This window comes from Montipora foliosa, chromosome 11, assembly GCF_036669935.1.
Source record: "Montipora foliosa isolate CH-2021 chromosome 11, ASM3666993v2, whole genome shotgun sequence".
Classification (NCBI taxonomy): Eukaryota; Metazoa; Cnidaria; class Anthozoa; order Scleractinia; family Acroporidae; genus Montipora; species Montipora foliosa.
In genome coordinates, this window is record NC_090879.1 from 42,120,286 (window position 1) to 42,145,691 (window position 25,406).

The following is a 25,406-nucleotide window of genomic DNA, read 5'->3' on the forward strand; positions in this document are numbered from 1 at the left end:
AACTAGGGACCGGCTAGGTTACCAAGGGTGGACGCACAGGTTACCAAGCAATTTCCCATAATTCACTCATAATTCAGGTAAAACAAAATGGCGGCACCCACTATTTGTGCTTTTCCGCAATAATTAATCGAATTTCAAGCTATGGCTAGAGACTTAAACAAGAACAGATCTCACAGTGCTGCAGAGGAATTATGTTATGGAATTATTGGCAATATTCCAAAGGAATTTCGTTCAGCAGATTTGCGTGTGATGTTTTCAAACTTTATCGACAGCGAAACTGGTGGATTCCGATGTTTTCATTTTCGCCATCGACCTGAATTTAGGCGAGAAGAAGCTAGCAACAGTGGCAATGGAGAGACTTTTAAATCGTCTACAACTTGCTGTGTTATACTTATCATTAAAGAGAAGCTTCAAGAGTTAATGAGGTGTTATCATGGCAAACACTGGGTCGATCGAAGAGGAAAATACCACCCTTCCAAAGCAGTTATATCAAAGATACGAATCAAAGCTGGAGAAGGTTTGTAATTATTGTTTCCCCGACGAAAATTCAAGAACGAGGAAAAGCGCCAAAAAATAAGGAACGATTTGTAAGGTTTTGTTAGACATGTATACGCCATGTCTGTTAATAACCCGCTGACAGTAACAGAGTTTCTTCCCAGAATAATTAATATCATTATTAAACTATTTCATCACACATTCAACTCTAAAGTCAGATACAACTTTCACAGAAGATCTGTATGACATTTTCAGTGGTTCACTCACCAATGGAAATAACCATCCCCAACTCACTGTCTCAATGCATACATTACTCATTAATTAAGTACATGACTGTAATAACACAAGGGAATCAGTGACCCAGGAAAATTCCGAACTTCTTTGAAAATTGCAATATTATCAAATAGACCAGCCTAATGCACTCACAGGGTTGGACATTAGCACTCGGCCGCTCGCCCAGGTGAGTCTCTAAAGTGTCGGGCGAGTGCAAATCATTGATCACTCACCCGTTTGGCAAGTACGATTTTCGTTGTTAAGAAATTATTATTTAAATTGCGAAACTGCTTTTTGCATTCCATTTTGCCACGAAAATTCCTAAACATAAACTTACCATTTCTATTTTACAAAGTTTTATATTCCGAACTGTCTAATAAAATGGCGCTAAAAGGCAACATTGGGCTTCGTAAATAGACAGATTATTATGGCTTCCTGGTCAGTGATACTGTTGGTCACTATCGAGCCATCGGTCACTAGGCAAACATGGCGCCTTAAGACCGCTCCTCAGAAGAACAGACACGTTTACTCGCAAACTGCAGGGATCTATCTTGGGATTTAAGGTCTTTAATATAACTTTTCATTGAAGTAATAATCCTCGGTCTGCCACGTGCTTGACCATGTTGGAAGCGAATTGTTTTTCCGTACTTTCCCAGCACTCTGATCAATGCTTGTTGAAACTAAAACAGACTTCCTATTTACTTTAATAGCCTTACAGTGTTAAAGTAAATTTTTAATGATATTAAATAGTAAAAATGAAAGATGACCAAATTGGTTGGAGAGATGGGATGGGGGGATAAACTCTTGAGCGAGTGAAAACTGATCCGGTAGAGTACATTTTGAGGGTCACTCGCCCGAATGGCGAGTGCTCTCAAAATGAAGTGTCCAACCCTGCACTCAGGTTCATAATTTGTAATTGTATATAGACCTTTTAAACTTGTTTTGTAGTTTAACCTATTGACTCCCGCGGATTCCCCATCGACGAGTAACAGAGTAAAATACTAAGTCTGGCCACTTTGGGTGTAAAAGGGTTAATATAGTTTCTTTAATTATATTTAAGCTCACGACCCCATCAGTATTAAGCTGTATGAACTTATCAAGTATAAATAAATGCCATTATTATTATTATGTAGAAAAACTGCAGCTGCGCCTTGAGAAACTCTTACACTTCTGTGCTCTCCAAACTTCCAGTATGCATCCATAACTCGATATACGCACGCTTTTATATTACTGGCATTCATTAGTGTTTGTTTGTTCCTTTTGCATTTACTGTAAGTCTAAGCACCCATTTCAAATAGCGCTGATAAACAGTTTTTAAGTCTAAGCTCCCATTTTAGAATGGTTAGCTTTCAATAACTGTGTGACTCGCATGCCGACTGACCTTGTTGGCTTGCATGACTCGCTGGCTCGCACATTGTCTTCACTCATAATTAAGGGACAATTTTGCTGTACTTGTTTCTTTATGCTGCCATTGTTCCAATATTCAAAACAATAATTATTATCGTTTGTTTTTCAGACTCTGCTGAATGCCATCTCTATAGAACAAGGAAGGAAAAAAGGACACACTGTTTTACTAGGACAGAGTTGGAGTTCTCTCAGCATGACCTTAAGGATTTGTTGGAGCTGCAGCCTCCTCCTATGATGCCGAATGGAAATGTTGGAACACCACTGTCTAAATTTATGGAGTTAATACGAACATGCAAGTTGCCTCCCCATGTCATCAAGAAACTTGATTTGAATTTTTCCATGAGGAAACCTAAAATGAAGTATAGCAATGTTCCACTCAATTACAAGTCTTTAGAAAAGAAAAATTCTAGATCTTCAGCGACTAAAGAAACTGATAACAAAGAATGTGTTTCGGATATTGTGAAGAAGAGAGATTATGGTAGCAAGGCTTCTTCATCATCAGTAGATATAGAGGCATTCCATTCTTGTCAAGGTTGCAAATTGAAAGACCGTGATTTTGAAGATGATGATGAGGGTTGTTATCCCATTGAGAAAACACCTGTATGTAATGATGATGAGAGTGATGACAATAACGTCAATATTGATAGGGGCGATGAAACGGAAGAGGAGTGGGACAGACATGAGTCATTGCACAATGATGTTACAAGTCAAGAGAGAACCAAAGAGAGACTATTTGAAGAGGACATTGAACTGAAATGGGAGAAAGGAGGAAGTGGTCTTGTGTTTTACACAGATGCAGCTTTCTGGAAACAGCAAGAAGAGGCAGATTTTGATGAGGAGACTGCTGATGACTGGGATGTTGATATGGAAATCTATGAAAATCCAGGTTTGTCAGTGAGCTAATTAGCCCAATAATTGTTTTGATATTAGTTGAAGAAAACAGAGCTGTCATTAAGTTTTGAAGCAGGTTTAACACTCAAGATTTCACCCGCAACATGTAAATACATGGCCAATTACAAATGCCATGTTAAGGAAGGCCAGAAGTTCCTGAACTCCTAGGGGGGTCTGAGGGCATGCTCCCCAGAAAATTCTTAAAATTAGACCCTCAGAAATGCATTTTCCTGCACTCTGAGGTGCATTCTATGTTTTCTCAATCAAATAGTGATGAAAAAATGTGGAAATGGCCATGCATCACCAAACTAGGGAAAATGGTCAGCAGATTCCCATTTATATCAAGTATGGTGCCTTGATGCGGATTTTGTTGCTGAAAATGGTGTCGGAATCCAACAATGATCAATCGGGGATATTCTCCAAAGGTTTTCACGGAAAATGTTTGGATTTTTACCAAAAACACGTCTTAGAATCAGGAACACAGTCAGACAACAATTAAATTTTCTTTAGAAGGTAAATGTTTATAAATAAATTTCAATTTGTTTTGCTCTGTGAATATTTATTCTGCACCAACCATCACCCGTAACATTGACTGGGCTCAGCTGTAACAGGTGTTATGGGTTATGGCCCCTAATGACAGCCCTGGAAATTCTTAGATCTGGTATTTGCCTTAGGACACTTTTACTTCCTGTCACTATAATCCATCCAGGCCGTAATGTCTAATGAACCAAACTTTAGAAGCAAAAGTCACCAACTCAATAAGCTCATATTTTACAATCTTTTAATCTCTTGCAGATGGTGGGGACAAAGATTCTCGAGATCTCCTTCAAATGAGGATGGAGGAGCAATGGAGGAAAGGCAGAGACATTGTACTGAACAAAGTTGGAGGATTTGAAAAACATACCAAAGGATTTGGAAGCCAGGTCATGAAGAAACATGGTTGGAAAGAGGGGAACAGCCTTGGCTCATCGCAGGTGGGAATAAAAGAGCCTGTAGTTGCAGATGGACAGTTTCCAAAGTGTAAGAGAGGTCTAGGCTATTATGGTGAAAAATTAGAACGTCATGTGAAACGACCAAGGGCTGAAAGAGATGTCATTATATCAACTGTTTACGATGAACCAGACAGCCAAGAAGAAAATGTATTCCAATCACCAGGGCCTGATAAACTAAAGTACATTTGTGGTGTTAACTTTGTTCATGAACACACCCCTCTGAAGTCTAATAAATTCAGCTGACTAGGAGAGGAAGATGTACTGGTGTAGACTGTGACCCCAGGGAGATTTTACTCTACATCTCATGCCAGACAATTATACTTGTCAACTGGGGGTGTCCTAGGGTGTTTGAGGTTAAGCAGTAAAAAACTATGGTCCCCTCTATAAAAAAAATTGTTGTTTTGGTATTTTGAAAAGTGCTTACATGTAATATTGTTTTCTTCATTCAATCCACTTGATTCAAGTGCTTATAAAATCCTCAATTTTCATTAAGAGAAGTTTGAAATGTTGAAATTATAGAATAGCAACAGTCAGCATCACTTTTAACACAATGATAATAAAGAATTTCACTTTTTGGTGTATGGGAATCCAAGGTAATGACACTCATTTCTTTATATTTTACTTTACTGAACTATGAATCTAAAATAATGGTCAACTTGAAATTTACACTTGACAAAAATCACTTTATCTTGACTGCATTTTTTACATAATGGCCATTGCTTTGTTGATATACAGTGTGGTTCTACACTGTACGGTTTAAGACCTTTAGATCCTGGCTTACATGTAGGAATAGGGTGGACTGCAACTCTGGTTTCAGCTATGGCAATTAGCATATGTTGGACATTTAGTGTCAGCCCTCTGAAATGTCAACAGAAAATTTACGTGCTATTTCTACATTCTAACATTTTGGAATTCCTTGGAATATAATAATGATTTTGTGTCTTGAGAATATACTGTAAAGTGCAGTTTTATATATCACCAACTTTTATACATGATAAAAAATAAATCTCACGCCATGAATCACTGAGTGCAATGTCTTTGAAAAACCAACCTTTCACCATCAAACCCAAGTCGATGTTCGCTTGTTTATTTTCTAGTTTATTTAAACAGGTGTAAATACATTCCTTGTGTTATAAAGTACTACTTTTACAGTTGTACTATTGTCAGAGTAAATCAATGAACTTACCCATGAGTACTAACTCTTATTTACTTTAAATCTTTAATAGTGCTTTGACAGTTTTTACTTGTACATCTCTATAAAATTAATGTTCTTGCCAATATCTACATGTAGTATCTGCATGTTCATTACAAGCATTTGTCGCAATTTAATCTACCATCAGTACTGACCTGTTAAATTTAAACAACACTGCAGGTGCTATAGTTATTTTTTTTCCTTGGTTAAAAATTTTATTTTTCAAACTGGTTGGTTTTACTTTTCTTTGTTTCAAATTATGATAATGTATGTAAGAATAGGAAAGTAAAAAAACAAACTAGTTTGAAAAATTCTTAACCAAAATTTTAACTACAACACATAATATCAAATTAACTTTTTTGGTATGTAAAGATAATTCCCAGGTGAAATGGTAAGAAAATTAATATTCTTTATGCCAAGGTGCATTATTTTAGAGAAAACATAAAAGTTGGCAAAAATGTGTTGGAATGAAAGACAACCCCCAGTCCTCTAACGGTGGCTACACACAAAACAGTTTATAAAGCAAAATAAAATAGTAAGGGGAAACAAATTGACTACACTTGGTTTTTGTACATTATTTCCAGCTAGTTCAAGGTCAAACTATTGGTTGACTGCTGTCGAAAACTCAATCCTAAAATCACTATGATTTCAGTGGTTTATGACTGTGTACATGTATTATGAAACTTGAAAAGAAAAAGGGCCTTTATAAAGTAGGAATAACCTATTTACAACTAGAATAGTACTGTACATATGAACAAGAGCTTTCAATAAAATGTCACCTATACAGTTTTGAACATAATTATTATTCCAAACATTAAATGAGGAAAAAACACTACATCACAAGTTACAATAATAATAATAATTATTATTCATTTTTAGCTATATTAATTATTATTGCTCTGCAATGGGGTCCATGGTGCTTAGATAATTATGCATTTTTCATTAACTTGTGAACTCTGAAGCATAAATTTCAATCAGTTATTTTGTTCTTATATCTGCAGTGGAAGATGTTAAGTAATTGATCACATCCTGTGATGTGATTTACCTGATTTTGTTTCACTTTGTTGGCAGCTACACTGTTAAAGAGTCAAACAGGTGGTTGTAAGTTGAACTTCAGAGTCCGCAATTTTTTATTAAAAAAAAGCAAAACAATCCCTGCAGGCCACTATTGTGGACAGCTGCTAAATCCTCCAACACTGCTACAAAGAAGTTATTAGTGTTGAAATAAATCTTGTTATTACTAGGTTCCATATTGTGAGACTTCTCAGTGACCCACATCTAACACTGTTATTGTTCAACCTTCATTACAACAGACAACATAGTCACATTGAAGGACAAAATTTACATGTATTTTCTCCTGATCCTGATACAGTAATTAAGTGCAGCCAATGGACAGGTCTCTGAATAAAGGACACTCTTGCATTCAACAGTGCATGACTGTACTACCTGATTGTGGTTGTGGTTTAAGATTTGTTTAGACGGTTCCTTTTTGCTTTTAGAGTCTTCTTATGACAATATCAACGAAAAATACAGGTAATATATTATTAATTTTAGTTGACATTCTCATATATTGTAACAATTACTATACTCTTAAAGCAAAAAGGAACCGTCTAAACATTCTTAAACTACAGCCAGACAGTATTGTCATTGTTGAATGCAGGAGTGTCCTTCAATGTGGCTAAGTTGTCTGTTGTAATTAAAAGAAACTACATCTCAATGCATTTCCACTATGCTCTGTATGATAATATTTTTTCAACTGGTATAAGGGTCATTTGAAGCCCCAAGGTTGTGTGCTATTAATAACAAAAGTTGACTTTACTTCATTTACTGTAGACTCTACCAGGAAAAGGAATATCCTTCAGCTTGCTTTAAATCTTTGGTGTACCTTTGACTTAATTGGTCAAAGCTGTCGGCAATATCATTTGCTAATTCCGCTGCCTGGTATTGATGTCTTGGTGCTTTGTCATCTCCACCATTAGCAAGGCTGCATTGTTCTGGATCATTCCATGTCATGAATGTGTTTAGGTCTGAGGCCAGCTTGAGAAGTGCTTCACGATTGGCTATAACCCTACTGACTTTGTCCTGTCGTTTTTGCTGGTCAAAGAAGGATTATTTGTTTTAATTTACAAGAGTTAATAAAAAAATAATAATTATTCATATATTGACAACACCCTGAAAATTGCCAATTGGCATTCCTAGCAATAAAAAAAAGTTGCAAATTATAGAGTCTCATATAAGGGGTGTAGTAATTTTAATAATGGTGAGGTTGTATCTTCAACCCAACACTTATATTTTGCCCTGTCGAGTTAATCTTTTTGTTTTTGGTTTTTATTTCTCTTTACTTTGAGTGAATCCAAGACCAGCTACAAGACGTTATGTGTGCAAGACTGAAGGAAACAAAAGTGGGATTTTTTTTCGGTGAGGGTGGGTGAGGGTGGATTGCAGAGTCTTTCTTGGAGAAAGTAAAGAGATTGCTAAAGGTCTGGCAAAATGCAAACTGAAAAGATTCTTGTTTTCCAGTTTAATACACCCTATTGGCAAAATGGCTACCATTTTTTATTCTTTTGTTTGCTTGCAAATTAGCACCTTGTTGCCGCGTTCGAGGTTCAATGTTCTTTTGAATTTGAAGTTTAAGAACGAGAGAACAAGAGCTAATAACAAACAAATGGATACTGCAATGGTGACCATTTTGGAATAAAGTGTTAATTCCCTAAGTTTGCAGCTCTTTTGTTACTAATGAACTCCACATGTTGCTGCCTTGATGCTATTGAAACCAATCAAGTAAATACCTTTGTCTGTTAGACTGGCTACTTTTCCAGATTTAAAAAAAATCACTTAACTTACATTTCGTCTTTCCTCAGCCTTTCTTTGCTTTTCTTCTAAATCTTGAGCCGTGAGCCTGCTTTTCTTTGCCTTACTTAGCATTTGTAGTGTTTTGGGAACCTCAGGCAGTGGCTGTTTGTCATCGTTGAAGCTAACCGTGAATGCAACACTCCTGTTGTTGTTATTGGTAGAACCTTCCTCTTGGCTGTGCTTCTTTATCTGGTGAGTCCTTGAACATCTTGGTGCTTTCTGTGAGATATTGTTGTTGTTGGTCTCTTGTTGAAAATCAAAGTCTTTTCTCATCTGGCATTTTAACCTGCTAAAATCTTTGGCAACATGCCTTGCAGTGGCTAATAGTTCTGAAGAGGTCATTTGGGGTGTAATTTGTTGGCTGAGATCTCTTCCAGCTCCTGCAATGAATCTCTGGTGAAGAAGGATTTCTACATTATGTGCAAGCTTTCTTGCGGCTTCTTGTCGTTCATGGATTCTCTTTAGTCGCTGCTCCAGAAGTTGCTATGAGAATGATAACCATGAATTAGCACACTATATGACTGTGCAATTGTGTCTTTCCAAATGTATTAAAGGAGCTTTAATTAACTAAAGATAATGATTTATCTTTATCTTTTTCTTTATCATCTTCATCATTATTTTCTTTACTATAGATATCAATATCAATGAAATACCAGTGAGAGTATTTTTCTTGTTCCGAAAATTGGAGATCTTCATTTCGTAAAGTGAACATACTTGTGAAATTCACATGAATGTGTAGATATTGATATTGTCATGGTTACAGACATAACAGCAGATTAGTACATACTGTTCACATGCAAAGTTGTGCGGCTACTGGTGTCATTAATAAATCAGAAAAAGATACAGAGACTGTCTCCAGTCGAGATGATCACTTTTTTTGGTCCTTTTAGAATATTTAATTTAATAAGAAACCAAGGACTGTCTCAAATGTGGAATTTACTACCTCACTGAAAAACTATGTGCCATTAAAAACATAAATAAAATAAAATGCAGGGATATGAATGTTATCTTGATGTTTTAAGGTGATGTTATTATAATGCTCACTCGTGAGAGATATGATCAGCACTCAAACATAAATTTGTATCTTTGCATGATGTACATGTCCTTGATATACGTCGCCTAAAGAAGGGATTTATGGATCAATCCCTTTGCTGACTTATAATCCCCTTGCCCAACAAGTCATGAAAATACCCTGTTGAGCAGTAACTTAGGAAATTTGTGATCGAAAAACACTCAAAAGACTGTCAGATTACTACATGTAGTAGTTGAAAAATATAGAGAGAGTCCTGCTTTCCAAAAGTTGTTTTAAACAGAATGATGCTTTTCTCAAATGTTTGGTGAACAATGTTTTCCAAATCTTATTAGGAGGCTAAGAACCAGTTTCAACAAACTGTGCCATTTTGAAGGTCTGGATTGAATCTACATTGTACCCGACACTTTCATATAACTGAAAGGTGTGGTACTATCCACTCATTGGTGTCACATTTGTAACTCAGGTCACCAAGGCAACAAAGGATAGATCTAAAAATGCCCTCTTATTTGCCTATAAACTCTTCTATCTCAAAAACGAACCAATTATTTTTATTTCTTGAAAGTGAGTTTACAAGAGGTTCAGATGAAACTAGTATGCTAAAAAATTCTTGGGAAGGGATTTTTTATCAATTCTACTCAAAAATCAAATTCCCAGGTTCTCAGAATTATGCCATAAAGCACAGCACTCACATTCTTTCGTCTTTCAGCCAGTTTTTGTTTCTCAGTGAGAAATTCCAAACTGACATTTTCCCGTCCTTCATTTGTCTGGTTGCAGAAACGTTTAGGAGGGGGTTTACAAACTGCTTGTCCTGCAGGGATATGGAAAGCCACAGCATTGGTCTTCACTGCCGTCAATACTTGTTTGGATACACAAGAAATATTAGTTGCTGATCCATTCCTTTGCCAAGCAATGTCATTGGCTTCACAACAGTTACTTCTCCCTTTTTCTTTGTCTTGCTTGAAATTGGTACTTCCTTCTTTGATTTCCCATATGTTGTTTTCTGAACTTTCAATTCCATCCTAAAATCAAATTGAAACTCATGCAAAAGTCACTAATCACTAGTCTTATAAGTATAGTAATGTTAACAAATTTAAGGCATGGACAAAGCCAGCCAATTCACCGCATTTCAATATCTGTCTTCCTTTAGTGAAGACTTAATGAGTGATAACATCAAAGAAGTGGATGGGACGTACAGAAGCTCTACATGATTCCCTACATGTAGATCTTGTGCAAATGTAATACAAAACAATGATAATATTTAGATCCTTATTATTAAAGACTCAACACTAATCTTTAGTCTTTTGAATGTGGGTACATGTATGTACATTTTGGCCCGTGAAGAGATACTGAAATAGAAGAGATATCGACACTTAGCTTCATGATTATGCACCAGTATCAATGTAAATTCTGTGTGGATCAATCAAATGAAGTAAAAAAAAATCAACCCATGTGTTTTTACAAGTTTAATGCTTGATCTCAAAAACCTCATTTTTCCTGTGTGACCTATAATTTATAACTTCATGCCTGTGAAAGACAATGTCACTTCCACAAAAAAACTGTATTCATGTTGGTAAATTAAAAAAGCCACTTCTTCCACAAGTAGACAGTGAAAGACGCAACATTGTTAAAACATCATTTTAGCCTTGTCACCGCCGAGGGCTTCCCCATTGACGAGTAAAATCGTCTGGCGTTAGACAGAATAAAATCTATAAGTGTGAATGGCATTTATGGCAGTGAAAGGGTTAGACTACTTTAAGTGACCGATTACCCCCACTCGTTGTCCACAATCCGGTCAGTGTAAAATGCAGACTGCAGACTTGAGGGGTAAAATGCAGACTGAGGTAATAATGTAACTGTTGAAAAAGCCCAAACCTGTAGAAATGCTAACCTTAGGCCTAATTAGGCATAAAACAATACTTAGGCTTAACTGTTAGCATTTCTAAAGGGTTTACGATATTTCAACAGTTACATAACCTCAGTCTGCATTTTATCCCTGGTCTGCAGTCTGCATTTTACAATGTCCGGTCCTCAGTCCCTCTCTCACAATTATCACCACGAGATTTTATACTTCTGCAAAAACGTATAGAATGACATTTGTGTTTTGCGACAAATCGAAGAAACCGCTTATTCTTGGCTTACTTTCTACCTGTATACCTACAGAAATCAAGAAACTTGTCAAAAGGGAGAGACAAGTCAAAATAATTTCATGCATCCTTTTCTGTTGCGGTCTGACACGTACTAAAACTCGATGCTAAATTCTCCAGTACGTAGCGAGCAAGTTCTGGCTCAGTGGCTTAAAACGGACTGCTTTTTTTTGGCCTTACAGTAGGCCACCGTTATGAACCTACTTCTCGCTTGATTCTGCATTTCACCGGCGGGTCTAAAACACAGGTCACATTGCAGGTCATTGTCTTACGTTTTGGGAAGTAACCAAGACCCTAAATTTGGCTATAAACCCTAGGCCTAAGGTTGGTTTTTAGGTCTAGGGTTAGCCAAATTGAGGGTTTTCGGTTACTTTCAAAAAGGTAAAACAATGACCATTTCACAACTCTCAAACTAAGCTAAAAGCTAAGGCTCACATAATTTGCCGTTGTGCACGGTGGCGACGAAAGTTCATTACGGGATGAAATCATTCCACGGGAGATCCTTGAAGTTTCCATTATCAGCGTGAAAAGGAAGAGCCTTGCAAAATAAAATGCCCACTGACTCGATAGTCTCTTCCAAAATATTTCTTCCGAGGTACTTAAAATAATGCTGAACAACAATAATTATATGTCCACTGTGTATTTTATACTGGTATGCCGATTTGTTATGGTGATGAAAAACACAAATTCTCGCTCTCTGATTGGTTGGCAATAATACTCCAGCCTCGTTTTTGTTTTGTGCCGAAGGACATTTTGAGAAGTCTAATACGACGTGGGGGCTATGACAAGACAATGGGATAATGATGGAATGGCGGATCAAGAGGAAATTTCAAATATCAGAACAGCCAGAGATGTTGATATTTACAGGGATACGCCGTTAAGATATCTAGGTAAGGAAAACCGCCGTATAGCTCTGGAAAACTAACTTTTTGGAGATCTTATGGATTGAACTCGATCTTTAATTTATCCGAACCCAACAATGTTTGTTGTCCATTTCTTCTACATCCTGTTGTTTGTTTCTTAGATAAGACTACTCTAGCGTTCTGTTTTTGGTTAACTTGATTGCTTGGCCCCACAACTTTTTGTAGTTTTCCCTGACAAAGAATGGAAAAGTTGCTTTTTATCCAACCAACTTTGAAGGCTATTTTTCATGGTTGTAATTTACAATGTCATGATACTGTAAGAAAAGTACGATCGTTCGGGTGAGTGTAGTCCTCAGAAGGACTGTTTGAGATGTTTGGGTTAGGGTTAGGTTTGAGATGACATTGACTGACGTTTCGAAAACCTGAGCGGAAGTCATCTTCTGACTTCTGACTTAAGTGGTTGCAAGGGATCTTGTGACTGGATTCCCTTCTTTCATTGCAATTTCAGTTGTAGTGATGTGGTGTGATCTTTGTAATCCGAGTGCAAAGATAGGCATTGATGTGTCCTTTAAGCATTTTCCATAGCAGCGGCATCACTAAAACGTGTATAATGGAGAATTAAAACAACAATGTTGCACTTTTATGCAATATCTTGGTTAAGGATTATTTCTGCATGTCCAGAAATGGACCTATAACTGGATATACTGTACATGCAATTTCGATAAACCTCACTGTCTCTTCAAGTCTAAATACCAACTACTTCACAACAACACAGTTAGCGTCATGGCCAGAATGGGCCAGAATTTGTTTCAAGAGAGCATTTGTATCATAGGGGTTCATGAACAGCCTTTACTGGAGGACTTAATTTACTGTACCACCCAAAATCTTAACTTAAAGGTGACATTCATTGGTCCTGTATTTCAGAACAAGGAATTTGACAAGGAAGTTAAGAGAATACTTTGTAAACTTTGTAATGGTAAGCAAAACTGGTATGCATCTAATTTGGTGCAGTTCTAGACATCATGATTTCTATCAAGGAAATTGTGATCAAAGGATCCTTTAAGATCTTGGCAAAATCTGCAAAGTATCCTAGAAGATCTTAAATATCTTGGCAGGATCCACAAAAGATGCTTCAAGGATCCTTGCAGATTTTGGGAAGATCTGTGAAGGATCCTTCAAGATTCTTGAGGATACTTAAAGGTCTTTCAAGATCTTGCAAGAAAATTGAGAGTTGATCCTCAAGAATCTTGGCAAGAATTTTTAAGGATCCTTGTTAAGATCTTCATTAGCTAGCTATTGGATCCTCAAAGATCTTCATGAATATCATTGAAGAGATGTAAAGACTTTCACCAAAGTTTAGAGCAAATTCAGCAACTGCATTTACAGAATGTGTATCTTAAAAATAACCCTGTTGTAGTACCAAAAAAAAAAATCAACACATACTCCGTACTGTAGGGTTATGTGTTGCAACTTTTGTCTTCTTTTTATTCAAAGAAGTGTTTGAAGTTAGTGACATTGGACTTTTTACAGTGTAACCCTTTAAGCCCTGAGGAGTCCCCCATTGCAAGTAAAATGGTCTGGCATTAGACAGAGTAAAATCTAAAAGTGGCGCTATTGGGGCTTATTAAAAGGGCCAAGATTCATCAGGTTAAGTGAATAGAAATTGTTTGTCACTGAGCTCTATGCTAACACTTTCCCTCCTAAGAGTGATACTTACAGATTTTACTCTAACGCTAGACGATTTTACTTGTTAATGGGGGCAGCTTTATAGGTGAATGGGCCGATAACATCTCTGGTAGGTCCACTTATACTAAAAAGCTAATGCCCCTCTCCCTTCTGAGAGTGGGATTTCTAGATTTTACTCTATCTAACACCAGACGATTTTATTTGTCAATGGGGGCTTTAAGTACTATGGGCTAACTGATTTTTTTTATCCTGTAATGTTACTGAGTTCTCAAAAGCCACAAAGCTTCAATGTATGTTTAAAATTCACCAAAGAATGACAGCACCAAAATGTGCACCAGTCAAAAAAGTGTCACGGAAAAAGTAAAATGTTCACATTGAATTCACATAATTATTTATTATAATAAGGAGACCTGCAAGCAATGCACAGAACTTTCTAGTGTCTTATTTTCTTTCTTCAAACAACATGTTGTCACCTCTTAATTAAATAAGGTTGTTAAATCCCAAGACTTCATTTTCAATGTGCTTGTGTGTGTAATAGAGCATTGCACAGTGTACTTTATGCTTCAACAGCAGTAGCAAGCAAGTGGTCATGGGTGACATCTCAGTGTACTTGGAAGCAGTGAAGGATGTGAGCTTCCATGTAAATAAAAGTGCATGCAAGCAAACTTGCGACTAAGTTAATGGTATGCACAGGAAAAGGTTATTTAAACTAAATTACCAACCTTCATATTAACAGTTACAAGGCATCATGCTATCAGCTTTTTTTCATGAGCACTTTACTTATTAAGAGAGTTTTAGAAGCTCCCCTGGATGAAGAGTTTGTTGTCATTCCTGTGTTACCAAGTAAGACTGGTTGACAATGCGTTCATTGATTCCCTGTGTCCCTGATCATCAACCAAAACAAGGGCAGGTCTTTTGTCAAAACAATTTATATATGAATACCAGACCAGGCAAATTGAAGTGGCTATTCAAGCATGCAACAGGTGTTTTGTGTAGGGCAGCATCCAACAAAGAAGTGATAATATGGTAGCTGCACTTGAATAATAATTGTGTAATGGTCATTATTTATTAAATATTCATAAGTTTAAAAGTCTCCACAGGATATTTAACAGCTCCTGCCACAGACATCTACAGCCACTGCAGTTTTCACTAAAGTTCCTTTTTGTCCATGAGTTGGAAAAGTTATCAAACCCGAGTTATGACTATTTGCTGGAAAATAGCTAGTCTTGGGTTTAGTTTGTGGTATGACTCCACCTGTTAAACTACTGAACCATAGAGCTGTTTTATTTTTCTTTGAGTGGTAAACTTACAGAGGTGTGAAATCACACAACCTGTCCGTTTGTGTTGAGTCCTTTTAAACAAGACAATAATTATTATTATTCTCTTCATTATCACACTCCTTTGGCTTATGCTAGGATGCTATAAGAACTTGAGCAGTGCTTTGATACAAATTACTTTGCTTTACAAGAGACTTTGTCAGGCTGGTTTGTCTTGTTTAGAGAGTGGTGTGGTCTAAAAAGTACTTGACTGTATGTCCATTTTTTTGTTCATGGAGGTGATCACAATGCTAGTTTCAGTGATTCAACTTTTTTTTCAGTCAGAAAAGGACACTACATGTACTTCTATTCATTATTACACTCCTTCGCTTTACAAGAGGTCAAAAAATGGCTTGTTGTGCAGTGTGGTCTAAAAAGTTCTTGTATGTCCATGGAAGGCAAAACTATTCGATATTTGCCAAGTTAGCTCAAAGATTAGGGCTAGAGTGATTTCTCAAGGCCTTATCATTTTTTTTACATCAATCCAAGGTGAGCAATTCAACTTGACCCTGTCCAACTTTTGTATCTGGCTCTTTTATAATAAGATTGTAAGCTGAAATGAAAGTTTAAGTAGAATCTGGGGACTTCTTAGATGAGGTATTAATTTAAGTAATGTGTAAAATCATTGGCTTTCTAAGTTTGAGATAAAGATGTGTTTTAAAAATTTAAAGTAATTATTATTAGATTACAAAATGAGAATTGCCAAAATTTAAAATAGCCAAAATTTAAAATAGCAAGTGAGTTGGCAATGGCAAAGAGCCGTGAAATAAATTAATGAATTTCATCTGTGCCTGCACGTTATGATTCCGGTGTTCCAGATCGCCTGTTTTGGTTAAAGTTTTTTTTTTTTCAGCTTACTGCGCCTTTCAATAACATGCGGACTCTACAATTCAAAGCTCAATCGACAAATGCGTTTTTCGCTACCGTCAATCAAATGTTCGGTGGCTCCTCCCAGCTTCCGACTATGTTGACTGAACTGGGCTCAACGATGTGATTTGATTACTGCGCGCTCGACAGTAGTCGAAAGCTTCGGAGCCGCCGAACATTTGATTGACGGTAGCGAAAAACGCATTTATCGGTTGACCGTTTGAATTTAAGAGTTCGCATGTTATTGAAAGGCGCAGTAATGCATCTGTGAACTATCCTTCACGGTTTTGGATATGTGTATGGATGAAGACATAATTTTGAATCCAGTTTGGAACAGAAGGCTTCGGTTAGGCTGACCTCTAGGCACCTTTCTGGATTCTACAGATTCTGGTTGAAAGGTGCTAAAATAATAATATTAACTGATGCTGTTTACGAGTGATGTAAAACAATCGGATGTTGCCAGGGCACTAAAACTGGACAGCACTTTTTTGGTGATTTTACTTGCCTTTAACGAACCAATTTCCCATGTAGCATTGTTTTGGACATGTCTTTTTGACATGTGATGGATGTGACAATGAATACAACAAATAACTGTGACAATCTGTAGGTTTGTAGTGCACACTGGTTCATAGCACGTTGCGATGAAATGTTGCGAGCGTTTGGCCAGGCCTTAAGAAAATTTTAAGTCGTTTAGACGCTTTCTTGATAGTTTCGTTAATGTGTAAGTTCCAAGAAAAATTGTTTGTAATAGTCACTCCAAGTATTTTGGCATTCTGAACTACTTCAAGTTCTTGGCCGTTAATGAATAAAAGTGGTAGATATATCAGCATTGTTCTTAGAGAATGATATACGAATTTCCTTACACTTGTCGATGTTCAATTGAAACCTGTTATCTACGGTCCAACCGCCACAAAATCGACATATTCTTGCGGCAAGTGCAAAGTACTTAGCTTAGTGATAAGAATCTTATGATCAATCAGGTCAAAGGCTTTCCTGTAGTCAAATAAGATAGTTCTAACAGAAGAGCCGTTGCCATCTGTAGCGTTCGTCCAGCAATGAATCATTTCCAGCAACGCTAGGGTCGTAGAGGATTTCGGTACAGCGCCGTATTGACGATCGTCTTTGACTCGTAGAGAGGCGGGCTTGACATAATTGACATAATTAGTAACGACTAAATCCTCAGCCAGTTTAAAAAGACATGGTGTAAGGGAAATAGGTCTTAGATCCTTATTTACGTCTTTAACTGGTTTCCTTTTAGGAATTGTTGTGACATCAGCTAGTTTCCACTTGCTGGGTAGGCGTTGTTCCTTAAAGGAGGTATTTAGGACTTTAGTGATAGGGTACGCAAGAAACACTGCGTATTCCTTCAAAAGCCCGTTAGGGATTCCATCAGGGCCACAGGCTTTGTTTGAATCCAGCTTGGACAACAATTGATAAACCTGATATTCCGGTACCACCAGGAATTCGGGTGCGTCCTCCAAGGGCAGTGGCACAAGAGGGTCGTCTAACTGGTATTATTCTAAGAGTTCTAGGAGTGCGCTGTTGAGTGAATTTGCAACATGGAAGGCTCTTTGTCTCTTGATGATCGTTGACTTAAGCTCCGGAGTCATCCAGGGGGGCGTCTTCGGTGTTCAGGCGCACTCTTTTATAGGTCTCTCTTTAATATATACTGAGTTGATTTCCGAGTCTTGGCTCTAGCTCTCTGGTTTACAAGTACTGTTGCATTGTCGGACAAACCAAATGGTGCAAAAGTGGCTGGATCGTTGTAGGATGCCTGAAGATTTGTAATGATCAAGTCAAGTGTAGCGTCATTTCTTGTAGGTGCCTTAACAGTTTGCTTCAACCGGAAATGTTTATCAGGCTGTTAGTATTGAAGCGATTAAGAAGAGCGCAACTGGGAAGTCGGGCCTCCATCATGGTTAAAGAGTCAAACAGACATTCTCGTAAACTGTTGTCATTCGCAGCAGATTGCCTCGGGTGGTAAACCACCGCCAGAACAATGCAGGAAAATCCTCTAGGGAGACGTTTAGGCTTCAGGTGAACCCACAAAATTTCGTGTTGGTCACAACATTTAATGTCGTCTAGAAGCTGGTACTTCAAACCGATGTTGTTTCTGATATATAACGACACACTCCACCATGCGAGTCAGTTTGCCTGTCCCGACGAATGATATTGTAGTCGGGGACATGAACGACGCCGTCAGGAATCCCGTTCCTCAGCCAAGTTTTCGTTATGCAAGCTAGGTGGATATCATGTCAGTTGATAAATCCCTGTATCTTGGATGGCATGCTCAAACTTTTCTGATCCTACCCCTCCCCTTGCATGAAAATGTGTGACCTGCTTTTCCTTGCATTCCTGGCACAAAAATTAATGACCTTCCCTCCACTGGCCACAAAGTACATGCAACTGGTCCTTAAGCTTGGGCAGCACTGTTGATTGTTAAGGACTTCTTTAAAATTTTTGAAACGCCGTAATGGAGTTTTAACAAGCCGTTACAGTGAACAAGATTGAGTTCCATTAACTGCCATTTAATGGCACATGAATTCAAAGAGGAAACATGAAAGTAAATAACAATTCCTATTATATCTCTTCTAGGTTACGCCAATGAATTTGGTGAAGCGTTCCGATCTCACATCCCTCGGCTGATTTACTTTGGAAGTTATGCGGTTGCGTCAACATATTGCTTGGCAGATTCTATTGACAAGGGTAGACGGTGTTACCAACAAAGTTCCCACTTGAATAGTTACCTACAGAAAAGGAAGGCAGCTGAAACAGCTGTGGAGGCTGCCATCTGGCAGGGTCTAGCATCTGTAATAATCCCAGGCTTTACAATAAATAGGATTTGTGCAGCATCCAGGTTTACGCTGAGAAGATTTGTACATAGGATGCCCCATGGGGCACAAATGTGGGTCACTACAGTGGTTGGTCTCAGTGCAATTCCTATTATTATTAAACCCATTGACAGGTTTGTTTCAATGCTGCGAGAATGTCATGTTTAAAAAAAATTACCAGACATGGTCCTACACTAATAATAGTTTAACTATTTGCCCTAATGATATTATTCTTAGGAGATACTAAGTCATTGTTGTCTTTAGAGCACATCAAAATCCAAATTATTTTGGCAATAGTCCAATACTCATTTTTAGTACTTAACTCCTTGTAAATTTGTTCTAAAAGCCCATACAAGGTGTTCAAAGTGGAGAAGACTGGCATATGGTTATCCAGGCAAAGAGATTTATGGTTCTATCCCGATGCTGACATCAAACAACACAGGGGGTTTCGAGCTTGTTACAGTTCTAGCATCCCAGTTTTGAAAGAATTCTTGCTTTGCTTAATGGTTTGTGACATCACAAGGATAGACCCACATCTCTAACCATTTCAGCTATGGGACAAATAATATCTGTAATATATACACTGCACAGCACATTAAAAGTGAAATTTTCATGGTAGAAACGAAATGTAGAAGAACTTAGATATTTTGCTCGTTCGTTCCTGTCCTGGAAATCAAACAACATTTTAACCTCTTGTAAGTGTCCTCACTCGTTGAACATTTTGTATCTTTTTCCGTTGCTAATTTCTTGTCTATTTTCATCGCAACAGTACATTTATAGCAAGCGGAAATTAGTTTTAAATGTAAACGGTTACATTTCAAAGTTCGCTGATGGAAGTGGAGAAGTGTCCTGTCACTCAAAGAAACAATGCCATATAATAAACAATTTTAATACTAACCTCACTTTCTCGGGACCGCACTGGGGAATGTGGGCCCTAGGTCGTTTTTGTACCGACCTCGCTGCCCTACGGTCCGTTCTTCCACGACCTTGGGTCAAAATTCCCCAGTACGGCGCTCGGACTCGGTTAGTAAGGGGTTATTGAGCATCGGCGTCACGACCCCCCACCCCCCTTTTTTTTGTATTGATACCCAGTGTTTGTATCAAGGCCTTCTTTTTCGACCTCTACCATGTATATTTATTATTGTCCATATAATAAGAAAATTACACGGTGGCAGAAGATATCAATTCTATGTTCTCGTGGCAAAAACAGTCGAGAGCTTTAGATTCTAGTACGAGAACGACTACGAGTACGAGATTTTCTCATAGTTTCTCAACAGTGAGCGCGCGCAAGCCAGCGTCATTTTGGCGGGAAAAACGTTATACCGTCGTCATTTTAGTACGAGGTTTTGTCTGGAACAAGTCAACAACACGGTAGCAGTTTTAGCATTTTTCAATCAGAAAAAAGGCTCAGTTACCAGCAATAAGAATAACTGAGCAACCTATACTGCAAAGAAATGGTAAGATTAATTGTACGGGTTATAAATTTGCTAAGTACTTTCCCTAAACACGGACAGCCAAACTCGTACTCGTTCTCGTCCTCGTCCTAGATTCTAAAGGTCCCTAATGTCTCACGAGTGAGCGCAGAGAACGAGTGAGATAATGTTCTTGCCAGTCAAACGTAAAATTCATATCTTCTCGCCACCGTGTAATATCCTCTCTATATAAAAATACGTGAGAAAAGACATTCTTAAGCACAAGTGTTATAGTAGCGTTGATTGTTGATTTCAGTCCAGTGTCCCTAATTAGTCCTCTAGCGCTAGAACGACTAGACACTTAAATAAAGTTCCTTTCCTTGATTTGATGTGCATAACTTTTCTTATTTTAATAGACCACTTTCGATATATTAAAATTCAGTCCTAAACAAAAGGCATCATCTCGAGGCTCTGGGGAATAAATATAAGGATTTGGATGAGTTTATTCCCCAGAGCCTCGAGATGATGCCTCTTGTTTAGGACTGAATTTTAATATATCGATTGCTATTGATATTTCGCAGTCGAAAAGCCCCACAACTACGCTGAATATTCAGCCATTCCGTTAGTCCGGTTTTTCAGGGGTTAAAAAAAAACAGCATCAATATTACTATCAATACTTCTCTTCAGTTTGACAAGTCTGTTCATTTTCTTTGCAGACTTGTTGATCATGTGATGGATGGCTTGATTGAAGTCTCAAGAAAACTTGGAATTTCTCATCAACTGGATCACAGCCACAAATAGAAAAAAAATGGAACTTGTCCTCTCTCTTTTCCTGGGCATCTCATTTCTTCCACCAAAGGTCCATACTGTCGATTTGTCCACGTTTCTTTTTTGTTACTGACTTAATTAACTTAACGTCCTTTGTGCCTCTCAGCGGTTAATTTCATGTACGATATTAGATGACCTGAGATTGTAACATTCGAATTATTTTTGTGTACAGAGAAAAATATATTAAAGATGAAATCAATTCAAGCCGTAAGAATGAACCATTAAACTGGTTATATTTCCAGAGGGGAGACAAGTATTTGTTTCAAATTTAGATGTATTTGTGTCTTTGTACCCTCTATTGAAAAGGGTTCAAAGATTGAATAATTGTAATGGAGTTGTGGTGGCTGGCGTTGATAAACTGAATTAGATGCAGGCCAATCAACGTCTCGAAGTGCCCCCTTACTCTTGACGTCACACTGCCCCCGGCAATCATTGCTAAAGAGCAAACTTACTGAATGCAGATTGGAAATTAAAATGGGAATTTTCCTTTATCGGGCATTTGATGATTACTTTGTTCGAAGAACAAAGTATAGGATTCTGCTCCGACTCTTCTTTTTCGGGTCGCAGTTTTCCTGCGCATGCGTAATATTCTTTGCCAATAGTAATTTATGTTTTCAAATAATTTCTTAATTTGGTTATTCAGTCGTTCCCAAGTAGGAATATCCTCATTCAGAGGCGATCTCGATGACCGCTAGACCACGAAAGACTACGTGATATTAAGAGAGGGGGAGATTTTATTTAAGAATTGAGTGCGTGTCTGGAAGCGAGCACGCAATGCAATATCCGGTCATCGTACATATCTTACCGGGCTAATTACATAATTTGTTAAGAAGAAGTATCAAATATTTTTAAATACCATCGTAGAAACTTGAAAAGCATCTGCTTACTGGTTTTGATTGGAGTCAACGCCGTTAACGACAGTTTTAAATGTGAACAATTATTCTACGATCTCACTTTACCGTATGGTTGATTCGCGAAATGTGGACTTTGGACTACGGACTTCAAACTGGATATTGGTGAGCTTAAGGACGTTCGCGCCCATTGTAGCCTCGCCCATTGCTACTGCGCCTTTTTTTCGCGCTTGTCACGCACACGTCCTGCATCGCAGACCTTGAAGGCAAACACGATGCTAAAGCCGCAAACATTTTTCACAAGAATGGAACGTGAAAGCGTGTGGCATCATGGGATAGCAGTGAACCCAGGTCTTCTCGAAAATGTCACGCAATGACGTGACAGTGCGAATAGACAATCGTTTGGATTTTACTCTCTTGAATGCTCGGTGACCCCCATTTTTGTTCCCGTAGATCACTTCATCTCCTGATTTTGTCCATTTTACCAAAAAACAAAAAAATTCTGTATGTGAGAAGTTACTAATATTTCGCCTTTTATGCTCTCGTGCGACCGAAGTTTTCTTTCTTAGACTAATATGTATCGTTTTTCAAGTTCTATTTCACCACAGAAAAATACATTAGCTGCAAAAGTTTATTTTGTTATATTAGTTATGTTGAATTGGGTACGTTTACCTGATCTAAATTTCACTAATGTACCTTTTTTATTGCTGACAGTTGTAAGCTAAGGTCGTCTTACTTGAATAACGGAATCTTCTAAAAGTGCACCTCATGATCTCGAAAACAAGCACAGTGACACCCCATTTTTTTTGCATTTTTGGCAAAAGTAGATCATTACCTTTCTGCGTGGCACGTTTTAAAAAATTCTGTTCGTGGGAACATTTTGGGCGCGAACGTCCTTAAGGTGGCTCGAAATAATTTGTCGTTTTTTCAACAAATAAACATATTCTATCCTTAGATACAGCTAGGGTAGTCATATCAAGACGAAATTTGGCCAGGGTATTAAGTACCCATCATAGATTTCTAACATCACATTTTCCTCCAAAATAACGTTACCATGGCAACGATATAAGGTATTTCTTTGCGCCTCAAAATCAAGATATATTGTCTTCTTTGAAAAAACGGGGCGGTGAAATCTTATTTATTTTATTTATTTTTATTTTTATTTTTTTTATTAGCTTTGCCTTTATGATACCAAAAACAAAAGCAAAACAAACATACAGACAATATATACAAAACTTTGGCAGGGACATCGCAACAGCTGAGTAGCCAATTACTGCGGGCCCAGGAATAAATGTATGTAAAAAAAGGAAAGAAAATAAAAGCACTTTACATGCAGCACATTATTGGTGCATCTAGAAATCTTGTGGAGCTGCATTTCAAGCAGATAGTTCGAGGATTGTCCAGACTGTAGTTCATTCTGGCAGCACGAGAGTAGTAGTCATAAAGTAAAGATTTGAAACTAGTAAGAGTAGCATTAGCTAAGTCCATTCTGCCAGTGAGTAGTTTCCAGATTCTGGTTGTTCTAATAAAAAAAGATTTCTGATATGTTGTAGTTCTACATCTCTTGGGGACAAAGATAGGAAAGCTAGAAGCGGATGCTCGAGTCGTTCTAGCGCTTTCGCGCACGACGGGAACAACGGATGGGCTAAGGTGGACCAGATTATGCGTAGCCTTGTAAAAAAAAACCATGTCTAGGGGTTCATGGCAATAACATACGGGAAGAAGATCTAGAGATATTAACCTTTCCTTATAAGATATTTCTGTGATAAAAGGTAATTGGAGAATAAATTTGGTTGCACGTCTTTGAATTTTTTCAAGTTTGGAAATTAGTTCTATTGCTTGAGGCGCCCAGACCTGAGTTGCGTACGCAAAATGCGCACGCACTAGGCCAAGATACAAAGTGCGCCTTGTAGAAGTACTTCGAATGTACCTGGCATTCCTCCTTATGTATCCTAGCAACTTGTTAGCACGTGCAGCTTGATGACAGACTTGGGTGCGCCAGGTCAGGTCACAGTCTACTAAGACGCCGAGGTCACGCTCTTCCTCACAGGACTGGATGGTGCGGCCGTTGATCTCATAGCTTGAGGAGATAGGCTTGCACTTCCTTGTAATGGATTGCAGCTTGCATTTCTTCTCATTGAAGGCTAAACCAGGGGCAGCGGTTCATAAAGAGAGACTGTGAAGATCTTGTTGTAAAGCGGCGCCATCATCCTGAGACTTTATTTCCTTATAAACCTTTGTGTCGTCGGCGAACATCACCACTTGACTCTTGGTGATGACGTCAGGGAGGTTGTTTACATATAACAGGAAGAGAGGAGGACCAAGAATTGAACCCTGGGGAACTCCCGACGTAACAGGAAGGTCACGTGAAGTTGCCCCCAGTACGGTGATACGTTGGCGCCGATGCTTATTTCCCTTTCGTAAACGGTCGTTGCCATTTGAAACGGTCGTTGCCATTTCTCAGAACGGTCGTTGCCATTTGAAACGGTAGATGCCATTTTTTAGCTCTGAATTACACTCATTAGGTCTAAGAACTCAAAAGGTTGCGGTTACTGGGAGTTGTGTCTCGCTGGTCATATGAGTTAGGGGTCGGGTTAGGGTTCTGTTTAGGGTGACGGCTAAGAACCCGAGTTCGACTCTTGAAATATTCGGACTCTTTTTTTTTCCTCCAGTTTTTCTTTTATAAATTTTTTTTTTTCCTTTTTTGTCTTAATTTTTGTTAATATTTTTTCTTAGTTTGTTCCTTTTAATTTTCTTTGAAGTGAAGTGTGTAGTCGACCGTTATAAATGGCATCAACCGTTTCAAATGGCAACGACCGTTCTGAGAAATGGCAACGACCGTTTACGAAAGGGAAATTTGCGGCGCCGATCACAAAGGTACACGTGGAGCCAGTCAAGCAACTTTCCTCCGAAGCCAGCGTCCCGCAATTTGTTAATGAGTAGGCCATGCCTAACCTTGTCAAAGGCTTTGGACATGTCTAAGTACACACAATCGACTTGACCGGCCTTATCAAGAATGGCTCCAATATGATCTAGGGTCTCAAGTAGGTTAGTGACGCATGATCGCCCACACCGAAACCCGTGCTGACAATCCACAATCAGTTCTTCTAATCGCTCCTTGATGCGGTTAAAGACGCAGCGTTCGAGGACTTTTGAAACAATAAAAAGGAGGGAGATTGGCCTGTAGTCTCCTACGTGATCTTTTTCGTCCTTTTTGTGGACAGGCACTACATTGGCCAATTTCCACTCCCTAGGTATGTAACCCACCTCCAGGGACCTGTTGAACAACGTACACAGTGATGGAGCGATAGTAGCAGCGGTTTCCTTCAGGACTCTCGTTGGAATCTCGTCCGGACCGGCAGCTTTGTTGGGATCTAGCGACTTGAGAACAGCCTCAACCTCGCTGACATGCAACACGATGTCGTTGATGACAGGTTGTATAGTTGGCCGTTGTTCGAGGCCACTCCCTTAC

General features: G+C 38.3%; 3 protein-coding genes across 3 annotated transcripts; 2 read left to right on the top strand and 1 right to left on the bottom strand.

Annotated features, from left to right (window-relative positions):
* Positions 1–19: 19 nt before the first annotated feature.
* LOC137977666 (G patch domain-containing protein 3-like) lies at positions 20–4,645 on the top strand. Its single transcript, XM_068824955.1, has 3 exons — positions 20–517; positions 2,285–3,061; positions 3,862–4,645. The coding sequence occupies exons 1-3, from the start codon at positions 142–144 to the stop codon at positions 4,299–4,301; spliced, it is 1,593 nt and encodes a 530-aa protein (XP_068681056.1). The 5' UTR covers positions 20–141; the 3' UTR covers positions 4,302–4,645.
* A 494-nt stretch (positions 4,646–5,139) lies between these two features.
* LOC137977667 (uncharacterized) lies at positions 5,140–11,934 on the bottom strand. Its single transcript, XM_068824956.1, has 4 exons — positions 11,716–11,934; positions 9,826–10,155; positions 8,095–8,586; positions 5,140–7,344 (listed from the first exon to the last, which is right to left on the bottom strand). Exons 1-4 carry the CDS (start codon positions 11,794–11,796, stop codon positions 7,087–7,089), a joined length of 1,161 nt encoding a protein of 386 aa, XP_068681057.1. The 5' UTR covers positions 11,797–11,934; the 3' UTR covers positions 5,140–7,086.
* A 112-nt stretch (positions 11,935–12,046) lies between these two features.
* Positions 12,047–21,287, top strand: LOC137975199 (mitochondrial fission process protein 1-like). Its single transcript, XM_068822287.1, has 3 exons — positions 12,047–12,170; positions 18,608–18,977; positions 20,972–21,287. The coding sequence occupies exons 1-3, from the start codon at positions 12,062–12,064 to the stop codon at positions 21,054–21,056; spliced, it is 564 nt and encodes a 187-aa protein (XP_068678388.1). The 5' UTR covers positions 12,047–12,061; the 3' UTR covers positions 21,057–21,287.
* The last annotated feature ends 4,119 nt before the right edge of the window (positions 21,288–25,406 follow it).

Coding starts and splice junctions, on each gene's coding strand:
- LOC137977666 (XM_068824955.1), top strand. CDS start 142: ATGGCTAGAGACTTAAACAAGAACAGATCTCACAGTGCTGCAGAGGAA. Junction 518..2,284: donor ACGAATCAAAGCTGGAGAAG/GTTTGTAATTAT, acceptor TTTGTTTTTCAG/ACTCTGCTGAATGCCATCTC. Junction 3,062..3,861: donor GGAAATCTATGAAAATCCAG/GTTTGTCAGTGA, acceptor AATCTCTTGCAG/ATGGTGGGGACAAAGATTCT.
- LOC137977667 (XM_068824956.1), bottom strand. CDS start 11,796: ATGGAAACTTCAAGGATCTCCCGTGGAATGATTTCATCCCGTAATGAA. Junction 8,587..9,825: donor TGGCTGAAAGACGAAAGAAT/GTGAGTGCTGTG, acceptor TCATTCTCATAG/CAACTTCTGGAGCAGCGACT. Junction 7,345..8,094: donor AGGCTGAGGAAAGACGAAAT/GTAAGTTAAGTG, acceptor TTCTTTGACCAG/CAAAAACGACAGGACAAAGT.
- LOC137975199 (XM_068822287.1), top strand. CDS start 12,062: ATGACAAGACAATGGGATAATGATGGAATGGCGGATCAAGAGGAAATT. Junction 12,171..18,607: donor TACGCCGTTAAGATATCTAG/GTAAGGAAAACC, acceptor TATCTCTTCTAG/GTTACGCCAATGAATTTGGT. Junction 18,978..20,971: donor ATTATTAAACCCATTGACAG/GTTTGTTTCAAT, acceptor TTTTCTTTGCAG/ACTTGTTGATCATGTGATGG.